The sequence below is a fragment of the Nerophis ophidion genome, linkage group LG27 (assembly GCF_033978795.1).
Source record: "Nerophis ophidion isolate RoL-2023_Sa linkage group LG27, RoL_Noph_v1.0, whole genome shotgun sequence".
Taxonomy (NCBI): Eukaryota; Metazoa; Chordata; class Actinopteri; order Syngnathiformes; family Syngnathidae; genus Nerophis; species Nerophis ophidion.
The window spans coordinates 20,816,608-20,843,535 of NC_084637.1; the positions used below are offsets into that span (position 1 = coordinate 20,816,608).

Sequence of the window (26,928 nt, forward strand, 5' to 3'; positions counted from 1 at the left end):
ATATTAGCTCGATGGAATTTGATGCCTGCAACATGTTTCAAAAAAGCTGGCACTAGTGGCAAAAAAGACTGAGAAAGTTGATGAATGCTCATCAAACACTTATTTTGAACATTCCACAGGTAAACAGGCCAATTGGTAACAGGTGGGTGCCATATTTGGGTATAAAAGCAGCTTCCATGAAATGCTCAGTCATTCACAAACAAGGATGGGACGAGGGTCACTACTTTGTCAACAAATGCATGAGTAAATTGTCAAACAGTTTAAGAACAACCTTTCTCAACCAGTTATTGCAAGGAATTTAGGGATTTCACCAGCTACGGTCCGTAATGTCATCAAAAGGTTCAGAGAATCTGGAGAAATCACTGCACGTAAGCGATTATATTACGGACCATGGATTCCTCTGGCGGTACTGCATCAAAAAGCGGTATCAGTCTGTAAAGGATATCACCACATGGGGTCAGTAACACTTCATAAAACCACTGTCAGTAACTACAGTTGGTTGCTACATTTGTAAGTGCAAGTTAAAACTCTACTATGCAGAGCGAAAGCCATTTATCAACAACACCCAGAAACGCTTCGCTGGTCCGGAGCTCCCCAAAGATGGAGTTATGCAAAGTGGAAAAGTGTTCTGTGGTCTGACAAGTCCACATTTCAAATTTTTGGGGGAAACTGTGGACGTTGTGTCCTCCGGAAATAAGAGAAAAAGAACCCCTTTGGATTGTTCTAGGCACAAAGTTCAAAAGCCAGCTTTTGTGATGGTATAGGGGTGTATTAGTGCCCAAGGAATGGGTAACTTACACATCTCTAAAGGCACCATTAATGCTGAAAGGTACATACAGGTTTTGGAGCAACGTATGTTGCCTCCCCGGACTGTAGAACAACTTAAGCTGTACATCGGGCAAGAATGGGAAAGAATTCCACTTCAAAAATTGGTCTCCTCAGTTCCCAAATGTTGTTAACAGGAAAGGCCAAAGTGGTAAAAAATGCCCCCATGACAACTTTTTTGCAATGTGTTGCTGCCATTAAATTCTAAGGTAATGATTATTTGAAAAAAAAAAAAAGTTTCTCAGTTGGAACATTAAGTATCTTGTCTTTGCGTCGATTAAATTGAATATAAGTACAAAAGGTTTTTAAAATCATTGTATTCTGTTTTTATTTACCATTTACACAACGTGCCAAAGTCACTGGTTTTGGGTTTTGTACAGTAAGTCGATTTTTAGTTTGAAAAAGTGATGATTTTAAAGGCGATATGGTTGAAAACTCCATCACGATATAAGTGCTCTTTAATTGGTTGATATTGATAATAAATATGTTTTATGACCTAAAAGGACTGGAGGAAATGTAAGCATTTTAATTTCAGCTTTAACCTTCCTCTGATTCTAATTAGAGATGTCCGATATTATTGACCGATAAATACTTTGAAATGTAACCGGAAATTATCGGTATCTGTTTCAAAAAGTACAATTTATGACTTATTAAAAGAGAAGTACAAAGCGCCAATAAACCTTAAAGGCACTGCCTTTGTGTGCCGCCCCAATCACATAATATCTATAGCTTTTCACACACACAAGTGAATGCAATGCATACCTGATCAACAGCCATACAGGCCACACTGAGGGTGGCCGTGTAAACAACTTTAATACTGTTATGAATATGCGCCACACTGTGAACCCACACCAAACAAGAATGACAAACACATTTCGGGAGAACATCCAGATCTATTCCATAATGGAATTTTTTTTTTAAATTGTCCTCAAAAATCTACCAACCAATACCCCGTAATGACAATGCGAAAAGTTTTTAAGAAAATATTTTGCAAATAGATTATAACTTAAAAAATGACAAGTAGTTTTTATTGTTTATTTTTAATGCATTTTTAAAATAAAAAAAAAATGTTTCACTATGTAATAATGTATATACATTATGGGTATCCATAATGGTATTTATTCCTTAATGGAATAAAAAAAAGTTTGTCTTTGAGATTCTACACACAATACCCCATAATAGAAATGTGAAAAGGTTTTTGGGAAAAAAAAGAAAAAGCTAAATAATTAAAACTAAGTAAATGACGTGTAGTGTTTAAATTTGCAATAAAAAAATAATGTTTTCACATTGTCATGGGACATTGTGGGTAGATCTTGAGGACAAAAGAAATGTTTTGGAATAAGGCTTTAACGTGAAAAAAGTGAATCCTTTGCGGATATACTGTATTCTATTCTATTCTATTTTGCGTAACGCAACAGCAACAGAAGCAATGTTGTCATAGCTGCAAAAATCAGTAGTTCCACAGTACGGCAAGTACTGGCTTAGGAGCACAAATTATATTTTAAAGGCAGATGAAGAGTAAAAACAGTCATAGAACGTAAACATTGCTCAGCCTTATTTTGCTGCATGAATATACGCTTGCCGTGAGTGCTCACCCCCAACAAACTTGTTGCGCTTCCTCTGCTCTGTTTGGTATTTCGGGGTGTCATATGTTGTAGCTCTTCCAGATACAGCGGCGGGCCTGCTGGTGCGCAGCATCCACCTGGTCACACAGAGGCTCAACTCCCAGTGGAGGCAAGACATGAGCATCTCGCTGGCTGCCCTGGAGCTGCTGGCCGGCCTCGCCAAGGTACAGTCCGCACTCCCACCTTTTGCCCTTTACCTACTAGAACGCCCTGTGCTCAGGTCAAGGCGGGGGTGGACTCGGCGGACCGTAAGCGTGCGGTCAGCTCTATATGCGGCTACATCGTCTACCAGTGTAGTCGTCCAGCACCTCTGCAGTCCAGAGACCTGCACTCCATGATTGTAGCTGCCTTCCAGTTCCTCTGCGTGTGGCTCACCGAGCACCCTGACATGCTGGACGAAAAGGTATATTACAGTTGCCAAAGAAAACACATTTTTATTTTTTATTTTATTAATTGCAATTCTTATTTGGAACAATTCGTAATCAGTTTAAAATGAAATTACCTTTTTTTAATAATTAATATTAATTCGTATTCGAAACAATTCTTAATCAATTAAAAAAAGTTATTTTTTCACAATTAATTGCAATTCATTTTTGGAACAATTAAACCATACAACAATTTAAAAAAAAAAAAAAATATATATATATATATATATATATATATATATGTATACATATTTTCAATCAATATCAATTCTTATTTGGAACAATTCTTAATCGATTAAAAAAATATATATATTTTTTAAGAAATAATAGCAATACTTATTTGGAAAAATTCTTAATTAAAAAAAAAATCCTTTTTTTTTGTTTAAAATTAAATGCAATTATTTTTTGGAACAATTCTTAATCAATTAAAAATAATCGATTTTTTAAATTTTGTTTAAAAAAATAAAATAATAACAATTTATATTTGGAACAATTCTTAATGTGTGTTACTGCAAAGAGCCACATCCTACACATGGGCACACATGAACATCACCCCATCCCTTCACGCACGCAAACACACACACACACACACACACACACACAGAGACCTCTGCTCAGCCAGATTTATTGTAAATGTCACACCCCAACATGACTTACAGTACTAACACTACAGGCCAGTTATTTTCAACAATTAACATTGTGTGCACTGTCTCACACACAAACTCTCAGTAAAACCAGGTCCACAAACAAAAATATAATATTGTTTTCTGTTACTATGCATGTTGCTTAGTTGGACTTTTGGCATTCCTTGTGACGCTGAATATTTGAAGCTTTGAAATGCGCTAATGACGCCTGACATATAAGGCAGAATGGCTTGCCATTACGTTAAAAAATATATATAAACTCTCCCACTCTGTTAAAAATGTACTGTGTTCTTCTTCATATTTTTATTTTGCTGTGCTTTGTTTCCCTGTCATTTTGAAAGCGAACTTGTCACAAATTGTTGACTACTGTGATCTCACGCACATGCACGTTTGACGTCACTCAAACCGGCTTCGGCTTCTTCTTCTTCTTCTTCTTATGTTAGACTGACCATACGTCCTCTTTTCCCCAGACATATCCTCTTTTGCGGGGCTGTCCATGCGGGATTTCTTAAATGCCTCAAATGTCGGGCATTTTGAGTTAGGGTTGCGTGTATTTTTAATGTACGTCCAGGGTTAAGAACGGGTTAAAAACAAAACAAATTGTGAAGGCAAGTGCACGCAGCAGCATTCGTGAGGGAGGGGCTGAGCGCTACAAAGCACGAAACAGCTGTGCAGGGTGAGAGCTTGTCTGCTGTGTTTTGTTGAAATATAATTAACTTGTCAGGCGACTTGTCCAGGGTGTAAACACCTTCCGCCCATTTGTAGCTGAGATAGGCGCCAGTGACCCCCGCAACCCCAAAAGGGAATAAGCGGTAGAAAATGGATGGATGGATGTTTTGAGGCATTATTTATGTTTACATTGTATACAGGAGATTATTTGGAATATTTTTACCTCTGCACTTGTTCTAAAATTGTGAATGTTACAGAATGTAAGTGTGACTTATTTTGTTATACTGTCAAGCAGTGTTGGCGTTACCGCACTTTGTGTGTCTTTTTACGCATTGAAATCAGAAAGGACGCGCAATTCCTGAAGCCAGCGTTTCACCCGGACGCGGATTTTTTTTTTTTTCCTACCGCCCGGTTTGCTTGTTTTTTTATTGTCTCGTTTATCGCTTTCCGTCAGTGTTTTTTTTTGTTTATATTTGCCGGAGCGAATTTCCGTCCCCACGTTTTTATTGGTCTTAAATTTTGATTCGCCGAAAGTTTTATCAATGACAAATACTGCCTCAGTTTGCACTCAGACAAGTTTACTGCGAGGGGCTGTCAAAATAAAGACTTCATGGTAAACACTAAGGCACTAATAGTTGTTACACCTTTCCTGCTTCCGGCTCCCAGACCGTAGTCGAGGAGCGCAGGGGAAACGTTCTTCCAGGGCCGATGTACTTCGAGGGTAACACCCTTCACTTTACCAGGCATTGGGTCTTTACAGCTCCGGACTCGAGGGTGAATGACAAGGCCAGCGGTTTGTTGCAACTTTGTGACATTATTGGTGTCTTGCACGTACTCATCCACCAACCTACTAGCACCTGCACGCACTCACTGTTACCGCTCCCTCACCTCTCTTGCCCACCCACTCACTGACGTCACTCACCTCACACGCTGTCATATCTTAAAGGGCCACACACACACATACGTTACTCTCATAACAGAGTTAAGAACCGCATGAAATCAGCCGATGAGCTGCATGAGGCTCGCTAGCCGCGGGTTGGCCAGGCCTGATTGTAGATGATCTATATCTGCTGTGCACATTCTCTCATTGCCTTATTTGCATTTTACTTTATTTATGGGTATTTTGCATTTTATTACAAAATTTAAGTACTGTATAAACATTTATCAGAGCTGTTTATCTGTTTTATGGAGGAAATTTTATCTTAGAACTGATTTTGAAAAAATATTTTAAATCAAGAATCGTTTCGAGTCGGTAATCGATTCTGAATCCAATGTTATTTGCAAATTTTTATTTGTAACAATCCTTAAAAAAAATTAATAATTAGATTTTAAGTGATTAAGGCTGTACTATATTGATGTAGCTGATCATATCTGCTGTGCATAATTTACTTTAAAAAGAATTAATCTCATTTTGTCTTATTTGTATTTGACTTTATTAAATGTTTGGTGAGAATTGTATCAATTTTTTCAAGTAATAAAAACATTTATTAGAGCTATTTATATATTTTATGGTGGAATCTAATCATTCATAGAACTAGCACCAAATTTTATTAAAAAGTATTGATTTTGAATCGAGAATCGTTTTGAGTTGAGAATCGATTCTGAATCGAATCTCTACCCCCAAAAATCGAATCGAATCGTATGACGCCCAAAGATTCCGAGCCCTATATATATTAAGGGTGTCAAAATCATTTATTAATTTTTTTTCCAATTAGTTGCGATTTATTATTTAGAAAAATCATCATGTTGATGTAGATGATCTATATCTGCTGTACTCATTATGTATCCATCAACATTTACATATATTGTATTTGACTGCGTTTGCGTCACTTTTGTCAACAGGATTGTTTGGTGGAAGTTCTGGAGATAGTGGAGCTGGGAATTTCAGGCAGCAAGTCCCGACAGGAACAGGAAGTGCGACACAAAGGGGAGAAGGAGCACAACCCGGCTTCCATGAGGGTGAAAGATGCTGCCGAGGCCACTCTGTCATGGTGAGACAACCTTTGGTCTTTTCTTCTCCGCACAGAGTAATACCTCTCAGTTCGCACCAGACCTCTCTCACAGTAAAGCATTTTCGCTCTTTATTCCTGCCATCTTCAATTTCCGTTCAAAACTTGGGGGCAACCAACCCTTATCACCAGTCAGCAGAGCACTCCTGTCATATAAAGGATCTTTGATGTGCGTAAATGCAAAATACAACAGAACCCTTCGATCATGTAGAGGAGGGTTTTCTGTAAGTTGTTGAAAAACAGCTGTCAAATTAAAGTATATTTTATCAGAGCCTTTGTAGATGGTCCCTAAAATGGTCGTCTTTAAAAATAAAAGATATTTGACTGGCGTTTTTGTTGTAGATCCTTAAAAACAGCACAGTGCTTCTGTCCTAAAAAGTAGTGTTTTTGTTGTGTGTGCTGATAAACGGCAGCGCACTCTTTTCAAATAGAGGATCTTTGACTCCTGTTTTTGTAGTAGATCCTTACAAACAACACATAGTTGCTGTTCCATGACTGTTTTATTTGTGGGTGCTGAAAAACAGCAGAGAACTCTTGTCAAATGAAGAATCTTTGACTAGTGTTTTTGTTGTAGAGCCTAAAAACAGTAGAGTGAACCTTTTAATATAGAGGATCTTTGACTAGCTTTATTGCAAAAAGTCCTTAAACAGCAGAATCCTTCGGTCACATACATTCGTGTTTCTCTTGTAGGTTGTTCAAAACAGCAGCATGCACCTCAAAATAGAGGATCTTTAACAGACAGCGCGCTTCTGACCTATGTAGTTTTGTAGCAGCAAAGCCCTCCTGACAAATAGAGAATCTTTATTAAGAAGAGCACGCGGCTGTTTTTATGTATCGTCTTCAAAAGCTCTCAGTGTTTCCCACAGGTCAGGCATCTATTTGTGGTGGTGTGGTCGGGCGGCGTGGGGGTGGATGGGCGGTGGCAGCGGCGGCGATGACCAAGAAGAACGCGGAGTTGGAATATAATTACAACACTTTATGTACATATTTATTTACATATTTATATAATATTTACACTCACAGAGTCCCATTGCTTTTATGAGCGGTCGAGCGAGTCAAAAGCCTAAAAAAACAAAAACCAAAAAAAAAGTTTTTATTTTTTTCATTTTTATTTTTTTTCATTTGAGGCGGCCGTAATTCTTTCGTGGCGGGCGGGCCGCCACAAATAAATGAATTTGTGGGAAACCCTGGCTTTTATCATAGGATATTTGACTTGTGTTTTCTTATAGTTCCTTAAAAACAGTAGTGTGCTCCCCTAAGTAGAGGATCTTTGACCAGAGCTTTTGTAGAAGGTCCTTAAAACAGCAGAGCTCTACTTAGAGGATCTTTGACCAGAGCTTTTGTAGAAGTTGCTTAAAACAGCAGAGTGCTCCTCTTGATAGAGGATCTTTTACATATGTTTATTTTAAAGTTCCTTAAAACAGCAGAGTGTTGCTGTCAAATAATGAATATTTGACCAGAGCTTTTGTAGAAAGTCCTTAAAACAGCAGTGTGCTCCTAATAGAAGATCTTTGACTCATGTTTTTGTCATTTTAAAAAGAGTAGAGTGCTCCTCTGATTAGAGGATCTTTTACCTGTTTGTGTTACGGTTGCTTAAAAACAGCAGAGCGCTGCTATCAAATAAGGATCTTTGACCAGAGCTTTTGTAGAAGGTCTTTAAAAACTGCAAGACTCTCCAGTTGTACACAAGACAAGGTCTTTGACATTTTTCAGTAAGTTCTAAAAAACAACAATGCGCTCTGTATCTTTGACAAGTAATTTTACATTAGAGATTTGAAAAGAGTGAAATGGCTTATAGAGGATATTTTGAAAAAGTTAACGCAGTGCTTCAGTTTTCATTGATTAAGGATGTTGTACACAAAATGGTGAACATAGAAAATATGGCCAATCTAGTTAAGTATACACTGAAAACAATATGGGATCATTAAAGTGAGGAGACATTTATAAAAATTTAATATTTAGCAATGCTGTCTTTGAGCGAGGTGAATGTAAGTCCAAAAGCCTTGTTTTTGTCGTTCCTCTTGTTCTCCAGTATCATGCAGGTCCTGGGAGCCTTCCCTTCCCCGAGTGGAACCGCGTCCACCTGCAGCCTCCTCAACGAAGACACTCTGATCCGCCACGCCAGACTGGGCTCCACGGGAGCCAGCAACTTCCGCTACTTCGTGTTGGACAACTCTGTCATTCTGGCCATGCTGGAGCAACCTCTGGGCAACGAGCAGAGTCAGTCCTTCACTGTCCAGACATCCTCCACCCCCAGAGCAACCTAAAATCTGTGCTCACCCTGACAGACCCCAGCCCGTCTGTGACGGTCCTGATCCGAGGGACGGCCGGAAGACACGCCTGGACCATGCAGCTCTTCCACCAACCCAGAGGTGCCCGGGCCAATCAGAGGGTGAGATCACACTAAAGGCAGCTACTGTTGATTATGACCAAAAATAGTTATGTTTATTGCTGACAGCACCACCTTCTACCACAGCAGGCCTTTGTCCCAGAGGGACGCCCCACGCCAAACAACGGTGTGGGGATCAGATACAACGTCAAGCAGAGACCCTTCCCCGAGGAGGTGGATAAGATTCCCCTGGTCAAAGCCGACGTTAGCATTCCCGACCTGGATGACATCGTCAGCAAAGAGGTGAGACGGGTGTCCATCTTGCAATGTCTCACGTTCCACGTACTGGCAGGAATGTTGTTGTAGTATGGACAAATTATTTTTTACTTATGCTTGTGTGTATGTTTCTCACCTTTCTTGACTTTTCTTTAAAACCTAACGTGGGACAGCCTCTGGCTAGACACCTTATGTTACCTCTGGGGGGCAATGTTTCATTATACTTTCCCTGTCAAATATATATATGTTTTATGTTGGTTGATGTGGATCATTATTGATATTTTTATGACCTATGGAAAATAAGTAGCAGGAGAAAAATATATTAAATGTAAACATTAGAATTTGAAATGTAACTTCCTGTGATTACAATCCCTCAGCTATTAAGGCAGAAAGGAAGTGTCGACACAAGCATGAAAACTCTCCAACAATTTGAACAAAATATTAAAATCACATTGAACACTTAATAATAAACTCTTAAAATGAAGGGGCAAAAATAAGGACTATGTTTACAATGAAGTGTAATAAAATAGTGCAAAGTGTGAAAATGTAAACATATAGAAACCTGAGAACTTTTTTCTGCAGGTTTAGTGGCAGGAAGATACAGCTGTGCTCTAAAGGGTGAGCTAAGGTCATTTGATATTAGCGGTCTGGCCTGAATCATGTACATACCACATTGGTCTGACTACAGTCCTTTTCAAAAAATCCAAAACCTGTCCAGGTGACATTTGCTCTTTTATCCATAATTTGAACTTTCTCTTCTCACTCAATGCAAAGAATCAACCGCCAGACAGCATGATGGCGTAACCATTGCCAAAACTGATAGTTGATAATTGATTGGCTGTTAGCGTGTCACGTGATCACTTCTGGTTATCAGACAACGAGTGCTTTTGTTTGCAACTTACGGTATCGTCCCACGAAGAAGAAGACAAATGATAGATGATAAATGGGTTGTACTTGTATAGCGCTTTTCTACCTTCAAGGTACTCAAAGCGCTTTTGACACTACTTCCACATTTACCCATTCACACACACATTCACACACTGATGGAGGGAGCTGCCATGCAAGGCGCTAACCAGCACCCATCAGGAGCAAGGGTGAAGTGTCTTGCTCAGGACACAACGGACATGACGAGGTTGGTACTAGGTGGGGATTGAACCAGGGACGCTCGGGTTGCGCACAGCCACTCTTCCACTGCGCCACGCCGTCCACAAAAAATTATCTTTTACGGAAGGCATTATTTATTGATATGGATTAGATGTCTTTGGCGATATATACATTGGTATTAGGGCTGCGAATCTTTGGGTGTCCCACGATTTGATTCAATATCGATTCTTGGGGTCGCGATTCGATAATATGTCAATTTTTTTGATTCAACGCGATTCTCAATTCAAAAACAATATTTTTCGATTCAAAAAGATTCTGTATTCATTCAATACATAGGATTTCAGTTGGATATACCCCAGTCTGCTGACATGCTAGCAGAGTAGTAGATTTTTTTTTAAAGCTTTTATAATTATTGCAATCAGTTTTATCAACTGATTGCAATAATGTAAATTTGTCTTAACTATTAAACAAACCAAAAATATGACTTATTTTATATTTGTGAAAACATTGGACACAGTGTGTTTGTTGTCAAGCTTATGAGATACGATGCAACTGTAAGCCACTGTGACACTATTGTTCTTTTTTTTAATTTTTTATAAATGTCTAATGATAATGTAAATGAGGGATTTTTAATCACTGCTATGCTGAAATTATAACTAATATTGATACTGTTGTTGATAATATTCATTTTTGTTTCACTACTTTTGGTTTGTTCTGTGTCGTGTTTGTGTCTCCTCTCAATTGCTCTGTTTATTGCAGTTCTGAGTGATGCTGGGTCAGGTTTGGTTTTGGAATTGGATTGCATTGTTATGGTATTGCTGTGTAGTGGGTTGTTGGTTCGATTAAAAAAATAAATAAATCGATTTTTTTTAAAAATGAGAATTGATTCTGAATCGCACAACGTATTCGAATCAATTTTTTGCCACACCCCTAATTGGTATGGTTTGATCACCCAGTCCTAATGGTACAGTATGTGATATAATGGTATGACCTTCAAAATGGTACAAGTTTGCTGAGTTAGTCACACATTTACTCCATAAACAAATACAACGCATGGTTACACTACAGCGTCACGTGGACAAAAATATCATCTTTTTTGGGGGGGGAAAATGGGATTTTCTTTTACGATTTTGAATTTTTTTAGGGGGTTAAAACTACAAAAAAAACATTAGGGGAGTGGCTTATGTCATCGGTTAGTGCGTCTGCCTCACAATACGAAGGTCCTGAATTCAATCCCGGGCTCGGGATCTTTCTGTGTGGAGTTTGCTTGTTCTCCCCGTGACTGCGTGGGTTCCCTCCGTGGGTACTCACTCCGGCTTCCTCTCACTGCTAAAAACATGCATCTGGGGATAGGTTGATTGGCAACACTAAATTGCCCATAGTCTGTGATCGTGAGTGTGAATGTTGTCGGTCTATCTGTGTTCGCCCTGCGATGAGGTGGCGACTTGTCCAGGGTGTACACTGCCTTTCGCCCGAAACACAGCAGAGATAGGCTCCAGCAACCCCCCGCGACCCCGAAATGGACAAGCGGTAGAAAAAGGATGGATGGCTAAATTTAAACCCTGTTACCATATGAGTTGGGAAATTGTGTTAAATGTAAATATAAACAGGATACAATGATTTGCAAATCATTTTCAACCCATATTCAGTTCAATATGCTACGAAGACAACATATTTGATGTTCAAACTGATGAACATATTTTTTTTTGCAAATAATCATTAACTTTAGAATTTGATGCCAGCAACACGTGTCAAAGAAGTTGGGAAATGTGGCAATAAATACAGATGAAGTTGAGGAATGCTCATCAAAAACTTATGTGGAATATCCCACAAGTGTGGAGGCTAATTGGGAACAGGTGGGCGCCATGATTGGGTATAAAATATGGCTGCAACTAACGATTCATTTGATAATCGATTAATCTGTTGATTATTACTTCGATTAATCAATTAATAATTGGATAAAGGAGACAAACTACATTTCTATCCTTCTCAATACTTTATTTAAAAAACAGCATACTGGCACCATGTCCTTTCGACTTGCCAAGTAAAATAAGGCAAGTGTAACAAAAATGATTTTGTTTTTTTTATAAAGTGCACCATTGTCCTGCACAATAGTAATAACTTTGCTTAGGGGAATTTCAAAACTGGCTATTACCTATTCCAACCATTCTGCAATGTTGGATGCTGAGTGTCTTTCCTCTAGTGACATGGTCGTAGGGCAGATTGACTTCATGTTCCATTCATCTCCAATGTAGTGGCATGTATTGCCACACATCAGTAGTGAGAGCAATTTTGCCCTGGGTGGCTTTTATTTCAGTCTACACTGCTTGGAATGTCTGCTCGTACTTCCTCTCCATCAGTTTGGTAAAATGGGTCCTCGAGGGAAGAGTGTAACCAGGGTTGAGGACGTGAATCATTTGTGTAAAACCTTCATCCCCCACCATTGATTGTGGCCTCATGTCAGTTACCAACATATTCAGGATAGCATCAGTCAATGCAGCCGCTTGCCGTGGTGTGAACACCTTCCTTTGTACCAAGTTGCTAATGCTGGCTTGTTTCTTTCTGAAATGAGAGAAACCATATAATGAATGTACATAGTAGCATCATTTACATGTAACTCAATACATACCCAGTTGATTTTAGTAATAATTTCTGACATAAAAGACAAATACGCCACCTCGTTAAAAAAACAGCTTAATTAAATAAATGGACATTGGGGTTGCAGCATACACCAGTAATAACACAGAAATGTAACTCATCAGATCAGAACTGGATCAGATATTGTACACGTTTCTGTTGTGAATAATAAAAGATTCATTTTAGGCAGCCTGTGAATAATAGCATGAAATATTCCAACACCTTCATAACATTTAGTTATACTAAAGCATCACTCAAATTTAAATATATTTATATAGCTTTATCGGGTATGGCCCTGGCGCTGTTTTTTACTGTTTTTGTACTTATTTTGATTATTGTTTCTCAGCTGTTTGTAAATGTTGCCGTTTATAAATAAAGGTTTGGGGGGGGGCCTCAGCGCATGCGCATTGCATACATCCAACGAATCGATGACTAAATTAATCGCCAACTATTTTTATAATCGATTTTAATCAATTTAATCGATTAGTTGTTGCAGCCCTAGTATAAAAACACCTTCCCAAAAAATGCTCAGTCTTTCACAAGAAAGGATGGGGCGAGGTACACCCCTTGTCCATAACTGCGTGAGCAAATAGTCAGTTTAAGAACAGCATTTCTCAAAGTGCAATTAGGGATTTCAACATCTACGGTCCATAATATCATCAAAATGTTCAGAGAATCTGGAGAAATCACTCCACGTAAGCGTCATGGCCGGAAACCAACATTGAATGACCGTGACCTTCTATCCCTCAGACGGCCCTGTATAAAAACCCACATCAATCTCTAAAGGATATCACCACATGGACTCAGGAACACTTCAGAAAACCACTGTCACTAAATACAGTTTGTCGCTACATCTGTAAGTGCAAGTTAAAGCTCTACTATGCAAAGCGAAAGCCATTCATCAACAACATCCAGAGATGCCGCCGGCTTCTCTGGGCCTGAGATCATTTAAGATGGACTGATGCAAAGTGGAAAAGTGTTCTGTGATCTGACGAGTCCACATTTCAAATTGTTTTTGGAAATATTCGACATCGTGGCATCCGGACCAAAGGGGAAGCGAACCATCCAGACTGTTATCGACGCAAAGTTCAAAAGCCAGCATCTGTGATGGTATGGGGGTGCATTAGTGCCCAAGGCATGGGTAACTTACACATTTGTGAAGGCACCATTAATGCTGAAAGGTACATACAGGTTTTGGAACAAGGTATGCTACCATCTAAGCGCCGTCTTTTTAATGGACGCCCCTGTTTATTTCAGCAAGACAATGCCAAGCCACATTCAGCACGTGTTACAACAGCATGGCTTCGTAAAAAAAGAGTAGGGGTACTTTCCTGGCCCGCCTGCAATCCAGACCTGTCTCCCATCGAAAATGTGTGGCGCATTATGAAGCGTAAAATACGACAGCAGAGACCCCGGACTGTTGAACGACTGAAGCTCGACATAAAACAAGAATGGGAAAGAATTCCACTTTCAAAGCTTCAACAATTAGTTTCCTCAGTTCCCAAACATTTATTGAGTGTTGTTAAAAGAAAAGGTGATGCAACACAATGGTGAACATGCCCTTTCCCAACTACTTTGGCATGTGTTGCAGCCATGAAATTCTAAGTTAATTATATCCCCCAAAAAATAAAGTTTATGAGTCTGAACATCAAATATCCTGTCTTTGTAGTGCATTCAATTGAATATGGGTTGAAAAGGATTTGCAAATCATTGTTCTTCATATACATATATTTAAATCTAACACAATTTCCCAACTCATATGGAAACGGGGTTTGTACATTTTACACAGATATTTAAAGACTAATTGTGTTTGTATTTGTTATTTGTATAACATTTCTATTCAATGTGCACAATTTTTCATGAGGCAGACAGCAATTTGACTACACAAGTTTAGATCAGATGTTTCCTAATGCGGAAATAGAATAGAATACTGTATTGATCCCTGGGGGAAATTCAGCACCACAGTTCAAGAGACAATAATAATAATAAATAATATAATTTATATCATACATTATATATATATATATATATATATATATATATATATACTATATATATATATATATATATATATATATGTGTGTATATGTTCTGAATATATTCTACATTTAAGTGCAGTCAAGAAGTTAATATATCCTGTATTCATTTTAGCATTTAAGCTAGCTAACGATCGGCACACTAGTTGTTAGCTAGCTGCTTAATAGTATTTTACGGAACAAGCATGCCCAGTTGAAAAAGTTTTCAGTCAAAACTAAGTTTGCGCCATTGATTGATAATGGACTTAGGAGTTTGACAGAAAGAGACATATGGCTTTAAAAGCCTCAGTCAACTCAGGTTTAACTGATGACAGGCATGAGTATTGTTCCTTAAGAAACCGGGTCACAAAGTTAAAAAAACTGAAAAAAAGGGAATATTTCAAACAGAGGTTATATGATGTGAGATATGATAGCAAAAAGTTACGGAATGTTTTGAATGAAATCATGGGTAGAAAGAACAATGTCTGTACATGTTTTGTGGAATCAAATGGGTTGGTAATAACTAAGCCATGTGACATTGCAAATCATTTTATTAACTATTATGTTGACAAGGTATCTCAATTAAGGCATGGTATGCATATATCCAATAACAACAAATCAGATGGCCTTATTAGGAATATTATAAAGGATAATAAGGGGTGTGAATTCAATTATCATCAGGTTGAAGTCAGTGAGGTTGAGAGGCTACTACACTCTCTTCCGGACAACAAAGTAGCTGGTATAGACAACCTGGATAGTAAGTTACTGAGAATGACTGCTGGTATCATATCATTGCCTGTGTGTCATATTTTTGATAGATGTTTGCAAGTGGTCCTGTGTCCAAAGATATGGAAGGTGACAAAGGTTACTCCTCTACATAAGGATACCAAACTGGCTTTCAATGAGGGCAATTCTAGACCAATAAGCATCCTACCTGGTTTATGTAAAATACTGGAGAAATGTGTGTATGCACAAATTCAAGCTTACTTTTAATCAAATGGGCTAGCAACTGATTCTCAACATGCATATAGAACAGGGCACTCTACGTCCACTGCTCTTATACAAATGACCGACTTAATGCTATAGAGAATTCTATGTTGGTTGGAGCTGTGCTGTTGGATTTTAGTGCTGCATTTGACGTGATTGACCACTGTCTTTTAATTGAGAAACTTAAATGTCATGGTTTTAATACTTCGCCTTTAATATGGATAAAGAGTTATTTGTCCTCAAGATCAGTGGTCCCCAACCTTTTTGTATCCGCGGACCAGTCAACGCTTAATAATTTGTCCCGCGGCCCGGGGGGGTCCTTTTTTTTTCTTTTTTTGGTTTTGTTCTTCTTTGTCATAAAAAGGGACGTTTTTGTCATGAAAAAGGGAGGTTTTTGTGGTTTTTGCACTAATTGTAAGTGTATATTGTGGTTCTTATGTTGATTTAATAAAAATATATATTTTTTTATTTTATTTTTTTTTATAAAAAATTCTTCCGGGCCGCGGCCCGGTGGTTGTGGACCACTGCTCAAGATCACAACAGGTGTATTTTAATGGCAGCTTGTCTAATAGCAGAAGTTTGGATTGTGGTGTTCCACAGGGAAGTTGCCTCGGACCTGTACTTTTTTCTATATTCCCCAATGATTTACCTTGGGCTACCGGGTGTGCCAAGTTGGTTCTTTATGCTGATGATGCAACCTTATATCATGCTGCACCATCATGCAGTGTATTTAATGTAGTATTGAGTGAGGAACTAAAAGCTGTGCATGACTGGACAGTATTTAACAGACTTGTCCTTAACATCTCAAAAACCAAAGGTACTGTATTGGGGACTAGGCAAAGGTTATCTTGTGACCCAAAGTTGGATCTGAGGCTAGCTTCTTGGAGTGATGCTGGAATGTACTCTATCCTGGTGAAATCATATCAGGGATATAGTTACAAAGATAGGAAGGGCTGTCTGTTTTTCCAGGAAATGTGCTACTTTTGTGGATCCATCGCTCCTTTATCAGATTTTTAAGAGTTTAGTCTTGTGTCATCTGGACTATTGTTCTACAGTCTGGGCGTCTGGTGCAATTAGTGAGATCTGTAAACTCCAGATTGTTCAGAATAGGGCAGCAAGGCTGGTTGTGGGTTGTTCAGTAAGAACCAATGCATGCTTCTCTATCCTGGTTAACAGTGAAGAACTGGTTGTCAACTGATACTCTCATATTGTTCAAATCAGTAACCGGTAGTAAAACTCCTGCTTTTCTCATGGCCCAAATAGTTCACAGTAGCACTATCCATAATCATAATACCAGGGCGTCTAGTGAGGGGCATTTTGTACTCCCTCGTCCCAGAAGAATGCTTTGCTGAAATCCTTTATTTATAGATCTGTATCGCTCTGGAATAACCTGCCTAAAATTCTCACCAGCATTGAAAGTAAACAGGTTTTTAAAAGGAAAGTAATATTTTATCTGAGTTTTTAAATTAGTTTTATCTTGTTGATGATTTTGTTTGGTTTTGTATTGTGTTGTTATATTTATATGGTGATTATTATTCTGTGACTGTAAATTGTTTGCTTGTTTTCTTATTGATGCTTTTATATTTTTTCTATTGTGTAGTTTTAATGATATGCTTTTACTTGTAATTGTATTGAGTTTGTGGACCCCAGGAAGAATAGTGGGTTGTTGTGGCAACCAGCTAATGGGGATCATTAATAACATTTAAATCAAAATCAAAGACTTATTTTCCAGTAAATGAGTTTGTTGACTCGTGTTATCACTCACGGATTTAACTCTAGTTTAAAACTCTTGATGGCAGTTTATCATCAATATTGATAATTGTATCCCTGCCAATAAATAACAAAATTACATGTACAGTTTACACTGTTCGAACTTTTTTACAGATGAGTTACATAGCAAACTGTGATTATGCCGTGCATTACATTCCTAAAACTGTAAATTCTGGGTTATAATCCACTACTTATAAAACAATATGGTTTAATTTATGGATTTTTCTTTGCTTACGAACATAAAGCAAATTGTTTTTAATTAACACATGCAGATACATTGAAATGGTGTGTTATTTTTTATGCTATGGCGCCATCGTTTGGACAAGTTTGCTCACTGCAGGTGCTGCTGTGTGAATGTGAATTCCTGCTGTTTAAAACTATAAACCGGAACTAAAAGTGCCGTTCAGTCTTCCAGTCCTCCATAGCGTATTTACTCGTATGGATTTTTTATTCATCACTCCAAGTAACGTTTGTAAGTTTTACAATATTACTAAAGCTATTCTTACTTACTAAACCGTCCCATGTGTGATGTCTGTAGGAGTGTTTTCATGCGTATTTGTACGTGCTTTTGTAATGTAATCTAGTTAGCGTCGTTAGCATTAGCTGAAATGCCAACAGGTTTACAAGATGGATAGATAAATAGATAGATAGATATATAGATAGTACTTTATTGATTCCTTCAGGAGAGTTCCTTCAGGAAAATAAAATTCCAGCAGCAGTGTACAGAGTTGAGATCAATTTAAAAAAGTAAATAATGAGGGTTTAAATGGAAACAAGATAGAGAAATATTACAATAAGAATAAAAAATAAAAAGCAACAATTGGAATAAAAATATAACAGTAAAATAAGAATATAACAAGACAAAGTAGGCAGTAGTGACCATGTCATGAAAACGTAGTGCACTGTTATTTTTTTGCATCCCCTGTCATCCTAGTACCCCCCGCCCCAGAGAGGAGTTGTACAGTCTAATGGCGTGTGGGACAAAGGAGTTTTTGAGTCTATTAGTCCTGCACTTGGGATGAAGCAGTCTAGAACTAAACAGGCTCCTCTGGCTACTGATAACGCTATGCAAAGGGTGACTGGCATCATCCAGGATGCTCACTAGTTTGTCAACAGTTCTCTTCTCTGCCACCGTCACCAGTGAGTCCAGTTTCATTCCGATTGTAGAACCGGCCCGCCTGATCAGTTTCTCAAGTCTGGAGCTGTCCTTCTTAGATTACTAACACATACAAGTGTATGTGTTCGTAATATTACCTTACATTATTTTTGTATTGTTTGGGTAAATTCACCAAAATGAATGAATGATCTTTATTGTCATTGTGCATGTACAAGTACAGGTCCAACGGAATTTAGGTTGCTTCCCTGAGGTGCTTTGCATTAAAAAAAAACAAGAAATCACACAATACACACAATATACAATGTGGCCTAAGACTACTCTAAGAGGCAATGTAAAAAAAAAAAAAAAAAAAAAAAAAAGGTCACAGTGGAGTTATTGAGTCTGTTTAACTGATTAGAGACCTAGCATGCACACCACAAATCAGTAGGTGTGGCCCAAATAGTCCATCAAATACGGTAGTTACTATGAATGCCGTGTGACTTTTGAGCAGGGTTTTCACAAACATGCAGCATCTCGTGCAATCCTCTTATCTTCGTTCTTCAGCTGGAAGTTCAACACGAGCGACTTGGCCATCTGATGAGCAAGCAGATGGACTACGAGAACACTTTGGAGCGCCACAGCGAGGACGTCTGGCGGTCCAATTCCTTCCCCGACCCGCAGATCGACTGCAAACCACCACCGCCGTCGCAGGAGTTCCAAACGGCGCGACTCTTCCTCTCCCACTTTGGTTTCCTCTCTCTGGAGGCACTTAAGGTTGGTAGCACCGCCGTTCACCGTCAGCCAGACGCTAGGCTAACAAGTCTACCAACAGGAGCCCAGCAACAGCCGTCTACCTCCTCACCTGATCGCCTTGGAGTCGTCCTTGCCAGGGTTCCTGGATGACATCAACTACCTTGACCTGCTCCCCTGTCGCCCCTTTGACACCGTCTTTGTTTTCTATGTGCGGGCTGGACAGAAGAGCAGCCATGAGGTAATAAAGATCAGGTCCGTGGTTGGTGGTATTTTCCCTGCTGACTTTTTTTGTGGTCAGATCCTGAGGAACGTAGAGTCCTCAGCCAGCGTCCAGCCTCACTTCCTGGAGTTCCTGCTGTCCCTAGGCTGGCCTGTGGACGTGGGGAGCCACCCGGGATGGACGGGACACCTCCATACCAGCTGGTCCCTCAACCCCTGCTGTGACCATGATCTTCAAAACATTGGTGAGTTCCACAAACAACTTGTCCTTGGCATCTCAGGGTCATTAAAAAGCATTACACAGCGTTAAAAGGATTTATAAAGGGAATAAAAAGCATACAATTGGATGTCCTTTAGAAAATGTTCATACAGTTGTAGACAAGTCAATTAATGAAAATTTACTTGATAACCTTGCTATGTCCGTCTGTTTGATACAAGAGGTCTCACTTTGTCATCAGTTTCAACATTTGAGCACCATGGTCTCAAAAATAGGTATTTTTGGATGAATCGCCGTTCTCATTTATTTATATCAATTTTCTTTTTTTTATCTGTCCTGTCCAGCCACCCAGGCAAAAAAAATATTGTTTTTTTTTTAATGTTTTTATTGTTTTACTGTTCTATCCAGTCAAATGTTATGTTATTAAAAAGATATTGATTTTGAATCAATTTTATTAGAGAATCAATTCTGAACCGAGTCGTTACACCCAAAAACCGAATCGAATCATGCGGTGCCCAAATATTCCCAGCCCTACTGAGCCACGCTTATTTGACTGTAAAATTAAGTGAACAGAATGAAGCCTCTTGTCTCTCATCCACAATCTTTGTTTTGGCTTGAACTGGCGGGACCGCTAGCTTACACACACAGAATACAGGGACATAGCCTCGCTAGAGTGAGAAGCACTGTTAAGAAGAGATGATTCCAATGTGTGGGAATAATTGGTCTTCAACTGAAGAAGCAATATGAGCCCATTAGCACGGATGAAAGAGCAAGTATGCCGTGATGGCACTGGCAACAAAACAATACCACCCCACTCAGGTTATTCAACTGGGTTCAATATTTATTGAAGTGCAATTTTGCCTACCAAAGATTGAGACTCCATTTGTTTAAGTTTGTTTACATGTTGAGGATAATTAAGTTATCAACCTTCCAATTACAGTGGTAAAAAATACCAAAGTTACGAAAAATATGTTTTTTGTCTTTGCATTATTTCCCTTTTTCTGGACTATAGAGCGCACCGGTATGTAAGCCACATCACTAGGTTTTCTATGGAAACATTTTTCCATACATTTGCTGGACTAGGCTATGAGCTGCAGATATATACGTTGTGAAATAAGTTATTTACACAGAAATATTTTATAAATGTTTATTTACTAAACAGACTCAATAACTCAAAGGTGAAGTTTTGGTTATTTACTGAGGAATTTGTGATACAAAAAGAATGCCATAGACACTCGTAAATATGTTTGCTAATCTAACAACACTAGCTTGATTACATTAAGATAGCACTTACCAAACACGCCTACAGACATCAAATATGGGACGCTTTAGTAAGTAGAAACAGTTTTAGTTATATTGTAAAACTTAAAAACGTTGCTTAGAGTGATGAATGAAGAGTCCATACGAGTAGAAAACGCCATGGACGGTTGAAAGACAAAACAGCACTTTTACTTCCAGTTCAAAGCTTTAAACAGCAGGAAACCTAGGCATTCACCTAGCAACACCTGCAGTGAGTGAACTCGTCCAAAATATAGCGCCACAGCACAAACAATAACACACCATTTAGGTGTCTTTGCATGTGTTTTATGAAAAGTATTTGCTTTATGGCCGTCAGTGAAGAAAAATCCATAAATTAGCCGCAATGTTTTATAAGCCGCAGGGTTTAATGCATAGGAAAAAAGTAGCGGCTTATAGTGCAGAATATAGGGTATATTACATTAGTGCTTAAAATGGCCACAGTTAACATGATCATTGACAAATTGCAATGTTGTCCCAGGGGCCGGGAACCTTTTGGGCTGAGAGAGCCATGAAAGCAAAATATTATAAAATGTATTTCTGAGAGAGCCATATAATAATTTTTAACACTGAATACAAATAAATGTGTGCATTTTTAAGACCAGCATTTTAAGAATATAATAAGTATCTTCTTCTTTTTAGTAACATTGTTATTCTGAAGCTAATGAATAAAACAGTTCTTACCATTAATGCGACTTCTTGAATAGGAACGGTAGAAAACGGATTGATGGATTAAAATGCATGAGAATGTTTTATATTTTGAACGTTATTTTTAACACTGTGATTACCAGCGGAATTATTCATTATGTATCGCTGTGTTTTTCAACCACTGTGCCGCAGCATACTATAGTGTGCCGTGAGATACAGTCTGGTGTGTCGTGGGAGACATTATGTAATTTCACCTAATTGGGTTGATAATATTTTTTCCAAACCTGTAAATATATTTCAAAAATGTGCTGTTATTGAGTGTCTGTGCTGTCTACAGCTCGGCAGAGTAAGTGTGTAATACTCTTCCATATCAGTAGGTGGCAGCAGGTAGCTAATTGCTTTTGTAGATGTCGGGAACATGGTATGTCGTGATCACAATATGCGGGAGGCAGCATGTAGGTAAAAAGGTATCCAACACTTGAACTAAAAATAAACAAAAGGCAAGTGCCGCTAAGAAAAGGCATTGAAGCAAAACAAAACTAAAACTGAACTGGCTGCAAAGTAAACAAAAACAGAATGCTGGACGACAGGAAAGACTTACAGTGTGCGGAGCAGACGGCGTCCACAAAGTACATCCGTACATGGCATGACAATCAACAATGTCCACACAAAGAAGAAGTGCGTCCGCACAACTTAAATAGTCTTGATTGTAAAAACACAGCAGGTGCGATGAATAGCATTCAAGGAGGACATGAAACTGCTACAGGAAAATACCAACAAAAGAAGAAAAGGCACCAAAATAGGAGCGCAAGTCACACAGGAAAACACAGAAAAAACTCAAAATAAGTTACGGCTTGACAGTACACCTACATGGAGACAAGAGCTATTGCGAGAACACTTTTTTTTTGTCAATATCGGCTACTGAGTTTAATTTTTTTTTTTTTTCTGCTGGTGGTGCGCCTCAGAATTGTTTCAATGAAAAAAATGTGTTTTGGCTCAAAAAAGGTTGAAAAACACTGACTTATTGTGTTAAGCAATGCCAGCTAAGATTTATCTGAGAGCCAGATGCAGTCATCAAAAGAGCCACATCTGGCTCTAGAGCCATAGGTTCCCTACCCCTGATATACACTATTGACCATCTGTGCATTAAATGTGTTGAGTTGCATTAAAAAGGCAATCAATTATATTTGCTGATCCCCGAGCGAACCCTGTATCTGTAATAATAATAATAATAATTATTATTATTATTATTTTTATTATTATTATTATTATTACGGGCGGTATAGCTTGGTTGGTAGAACGGCCGTGCCAGAAACTTGAAGGTTGCAGGTTCGATACCCGCTTCCGCCATCCTAGTCACTGCCGTTGTGTTCTTGGGCAAGACACTTTACCCACCTGCTCCCAGTGCCACCCACACTGGTTTAAATGTAAAAATTAGATATTGTTTTTCAATATGTAAAGCGCTTTGAGTCACTAGAGAAAAAGCGCTATATAAATGTTATTCAATTCACTTCACACAATAATAATAATAATAATAGACTTTGTCCTGCAGAAGAAGCAGCTACTCCTGAGGACACGGGAGGATCAGTCTTCAACGGGGAGAAGAAAGTCTTATACTACGCCGACGCTCTGACGGAGATTGCCTTTGTTGTGCCATCTTTAACGGAACATTCTGGTCAGTATTTCACCCTTTTTTTGACAAATGATATGTCGTAAGGTTGTCCAGGTAGTTTGTAAGAGTGAAATTTTTTGGCCTTAATTTTTCAAAACAAACTCAAGTAGAGGCTTCGTTGGACAACAAAATATAAGTGTGCTCCATAATTGTGAGAAAAGTTAGGAACACCTGTTCTAGAGGTGGAAAATAATATAATCTTGGAGAAAAATTTAATGTAAAACATTTGTATGCACGTACAACACTTAAAACCTTTAGTATGCTGTATATGTAGGTGGAATTAAATGATTGAAGGGTTAAGCAAAAATTCAAACAATGTACTAATATAATCCACTTCAAGAGACTCTTCAAACGTAAATTGTTTACAAAGTACAAAGAAGAACCATGATAAACATTCTGAATTTATTTCATCCATCCATTCATCCATAGTTTTAGACCCCACAAGTTGGAACTGGCCCTCAGACCTCAAGGTACGAGCTGTAGCATAAATGGAAGGGAGAATAACCAAAATGGCAAAGGCTCAAAGGATGGTGTTTTACAACAAGACAGTAGCTGATATTTTTTTCATTATTTCTACTATTTATATTGAATTGTTGAATCATTTTCAAACATAAACATGACTTGTCACCCACCTGGCTGGAACTGGTTTATTTTTAGTCTTTTTCATGAAGTTAGAATCCCATGCCTGAGAAAGTGACATCATATCTTAGTTTATACAGCACAGTTTGGAGTTTGTACAGAAAGCTCTATGTGAACTATATATTTCTTAACTTTCTGTAAAATCTTGCCAAATTCAATGACTTTTTCCAATGTTCTTGCGTTGAATGAACACAAATGCCTTTGTGTTCATTCAAATGTGTTTTATTTGAAGAATGTGTCCTCACCTTTATTGTGAACACAATTAAATGTTGTGTACATCAACATCCAAGAACAAGAAATGACTCACAACTGCAGACCTTGTAGACATGAATAATTACATGTAATATTTTGGGAACATATAATAATAATACGTAAAGATGTATAAATAATACATTTATAATTGAGTCGAAGCTCCTGAATTATAGGCCAAAGGTTCCCATCTCTAACCTATGACACCTGTTACACTGTAACTTTTTTTAGTGCTCATTTTGTTTTGGTGTTTGTATTTTTCAAAATATTACAAATTTCTAAGAAATCATTTCAATGCTGTTTGAAAAAAATTTTTTTCGGGCCTTTTAAAAACAAATTGGAGAGCTATTGAATAAAAAATATTGAAATTTAATGATTTTAACATCTAAAATGGTGTAAACTATGACCTGCTAGCCATGAATGTACAACATTTTTTGTCAACAAAAGAGGAGAAGTATAACCTTAGAGGAAAATCTCATTTAAAACATCTATATGCACGTACAACATTTGAAACCTTAAGCATATCAGTGTGTGGAAAAAATGGTGGAATGGTTTAAGCAAAGAAATCAAACAAAGCACCAATATGATTCAGTTTAAGAGACTGTTCAAACTACAAGTGTTCACAAAGTACACAGAAGAATAATTATGATGAACATCTAAAACCTTTTTTTTTTTTTTTTAGATGATTACTTATGTATTTAATATTTGTTTACTTACCAGTTATTTATTCACGGTTCTGTTACAAACAGAGAACAAAGATATGGGATGAAATTGCTATGGTATGAAAAGGGATAGGATTAAATAAGCTCTGCTTCTTCCTACTCCTTTTCAAAAGTGCTGTAATGTAACAACTGGAAACATGTGACGCTCTACATTATATATTATGCATGTTCCAAATTAACGGAAACTATTATTATGAATGATTATTGATAGTTTTTCAAAGAATGTTGACCTTTTGTATTTTACAAAAATCTGTTTTCTATTTTCTTGTTTTTTCTATTCATTTCGGCTTCTTAAAGACAAAAGATGTACATTTAGATTTTTGCTAATGTCTTATGTTATTTTTTTGCCTATTCTTTGCATTTTGGACTTTTCACATTTTCTTGTAATCAGACAATATTTTTGGTATATTAGATAAAAAAATTTACCTACTTTTTTAGGTAAAAATTCCATCTAATATACCGAAAATATTGTCTGATTACAAGAAAATTTGACAAGTATATGAATAAGAAGACTGTATTCTTTCCTTTAAAGAATACAATTAAAATGTTAAATTTTTTTGCCACCCTATTTTTTTTTGTCTTTCTTATTTATAAATATAAATATAATTCACATTTACACAATAAATTCCATTTTTATTTATTTGCTTATATAATGCATTTGGCCTTTCCTAAAAACAGAATTTAATCATTTATACAGTTGTGGTCAAAAGTTACATACACTTGTGAAGGACATAATGTCATGGCTGTCTTGAGTTTCCAATAATTTCTTTCTACTCTTATTTTTTGAGCATGTTTGGCATCGCACAATCACGGATGATTTACAGGCAGACACAGTGTGTAGACAAAAAAGGGAGAACGGATGCATTTTGTCTTGAAAGCTATCGATAAAGGTGAAGTTATAACACTAAAATGCCCACAGGAAAAGGTGCTTTAAGACATGGCTAGCTAGCTAACGGCTAGACTGCTATGTCTGCAGAGTTTTAGCTACTTCTACATCACTAATCTTCACCTCAGTGTCGAATAAAGTATGTTTCCCTGCAGGACGAGAAATAGCTAAACATGCTTCACTACACACCGTAACTCACCGGCGTCAAAATGTAAACAAACGTGTATGGATCTACGTCTAACATCCACTTTAATGATACCACCAAGTACAGGAGCGTACCTAGTCGATACTACTTTATTTTTTTGGCATCATAGCATCTTCTTTCGTTTTTGTTTTTTTTAAATTTATGTTATGTTTATAAACTGAAGAAATATGTTCCTGGACAGATGAGGACTTTGAATATGACCTATCTATGATCCTGTAAATAAGTACTCGGTATCGGATTGCCAATCAAATTTGTGGTATCATCCAAAACTAATGTAAAGTATCAAACAACAGAAGAATAAGTGATTAGTATATTTTAACAGAAGTGTAGATAGGACATCTTAAAAGAGAAAGTAAGCAGATATCTATAGTAAATGAACAAGTAGATTAATAATTTATTTTCTACCAATTTTCCTTCATAAAGTTGACAAAATAATAGAATGGTAAATAACACAATAGGTTACTGCACACGTCAGCAGACTAAGTATGAGGCTTTGTTTGTTTACTTACTACTAAAAGACAAGTTGTCCAGTATGTTCACTAATTTATTTAAGGACAAACTTCCAATAATAAACATATGTTCAATGTACCCTAATATTTTTTGTTCAAATAAAGACAATTACATTTTTTGTGGTTTCCTTTATTTAAAAAAGTATTAAAAATGACCGAAAAGTGTCAAAATACATTTTTGTACCGGTGTTGGTATTGGGACAACATTAATACATATACACATCGACAAATCCTTAATGTTTGTGTTGAAATGAGTGTGTAAGATAAAAATCTGCTGAGGTGGTTTTACATCCAAAGCTGTTGTGCCCCACAGAGGAGTCGTCGGTGCACAGCGACTCCACGCTGGAGGCCGACCCCAACATGGACCTCATGCCCAGTTTACTCAAGCAGCCCAATCTGACTCTGGAGCTCTTCCCAAATCATTCTGACAACCTGGAGTCTGCAAAAAAGGTAAGGTTTAGGAAGCACAACTGTGAGTTGGTGACTCACTGGTGTGTGTTTC

General features: G+C 37.7%; 1 protein-coding gene across 9 annotated transcripts in view; it reads left to right on the forward strand.

Moving 5' to 3' along the window:
- Nucleotides 1-26,928, forward strand: part of LOC133544542 (ral GTPase-activating protein subunit beta-like) — a 108,268-nt gene that overhangs the window by 73,594 nt on the left and 7,746 nt on the right. For 2 of the 9 annotated variants that reach the window (XM_061889990.1, XM_061889995.1), the window contains exons 16-26: nt 2,484-2,614; nt 2,671-2,853; nt 6,031-6,179; nt 8,230-8,417; nt 8,486-8,589; nt 8,656-8,829; nt 18,976-19,185; nt 19,244-19,402; nt 19,463-19,628; nt 23,097-23,219; nt 26,740-26,876. In XM_061889990.1, the coding sequence (XP_061745974.1) occupies nt 2,484-2,614; nt 2,671-2,853; nt 6,031-6,179; nt 8,230-8,417; nt 8,486-8,589; nt 8,656-8,829; nt 18,976-19,185; nt 19,244-19,402; nt 19,463-19,628; nt 23,097-23,219; nt 26,740-26,876 (1,724 nt within the window). The remainder of the gene's footprint in view (nt 1-2,483; nt 2,615-2,670; nt 2,854-6,030; nt 6,180-8,229; nt 8,418-8,485; nt 8,590-8,655; nt 8,830-18,975; nt 19,186-19,243; nt 19,403-19,462; nt 19,629-23,096; nt 23,220-26,739; nt 26,877-26,928) is intronic. The other 7 variants (XM_061889992.1, XM_061889997.1, XM_061889993.1 and 4 more) reach the window with 4 other exon arrangements.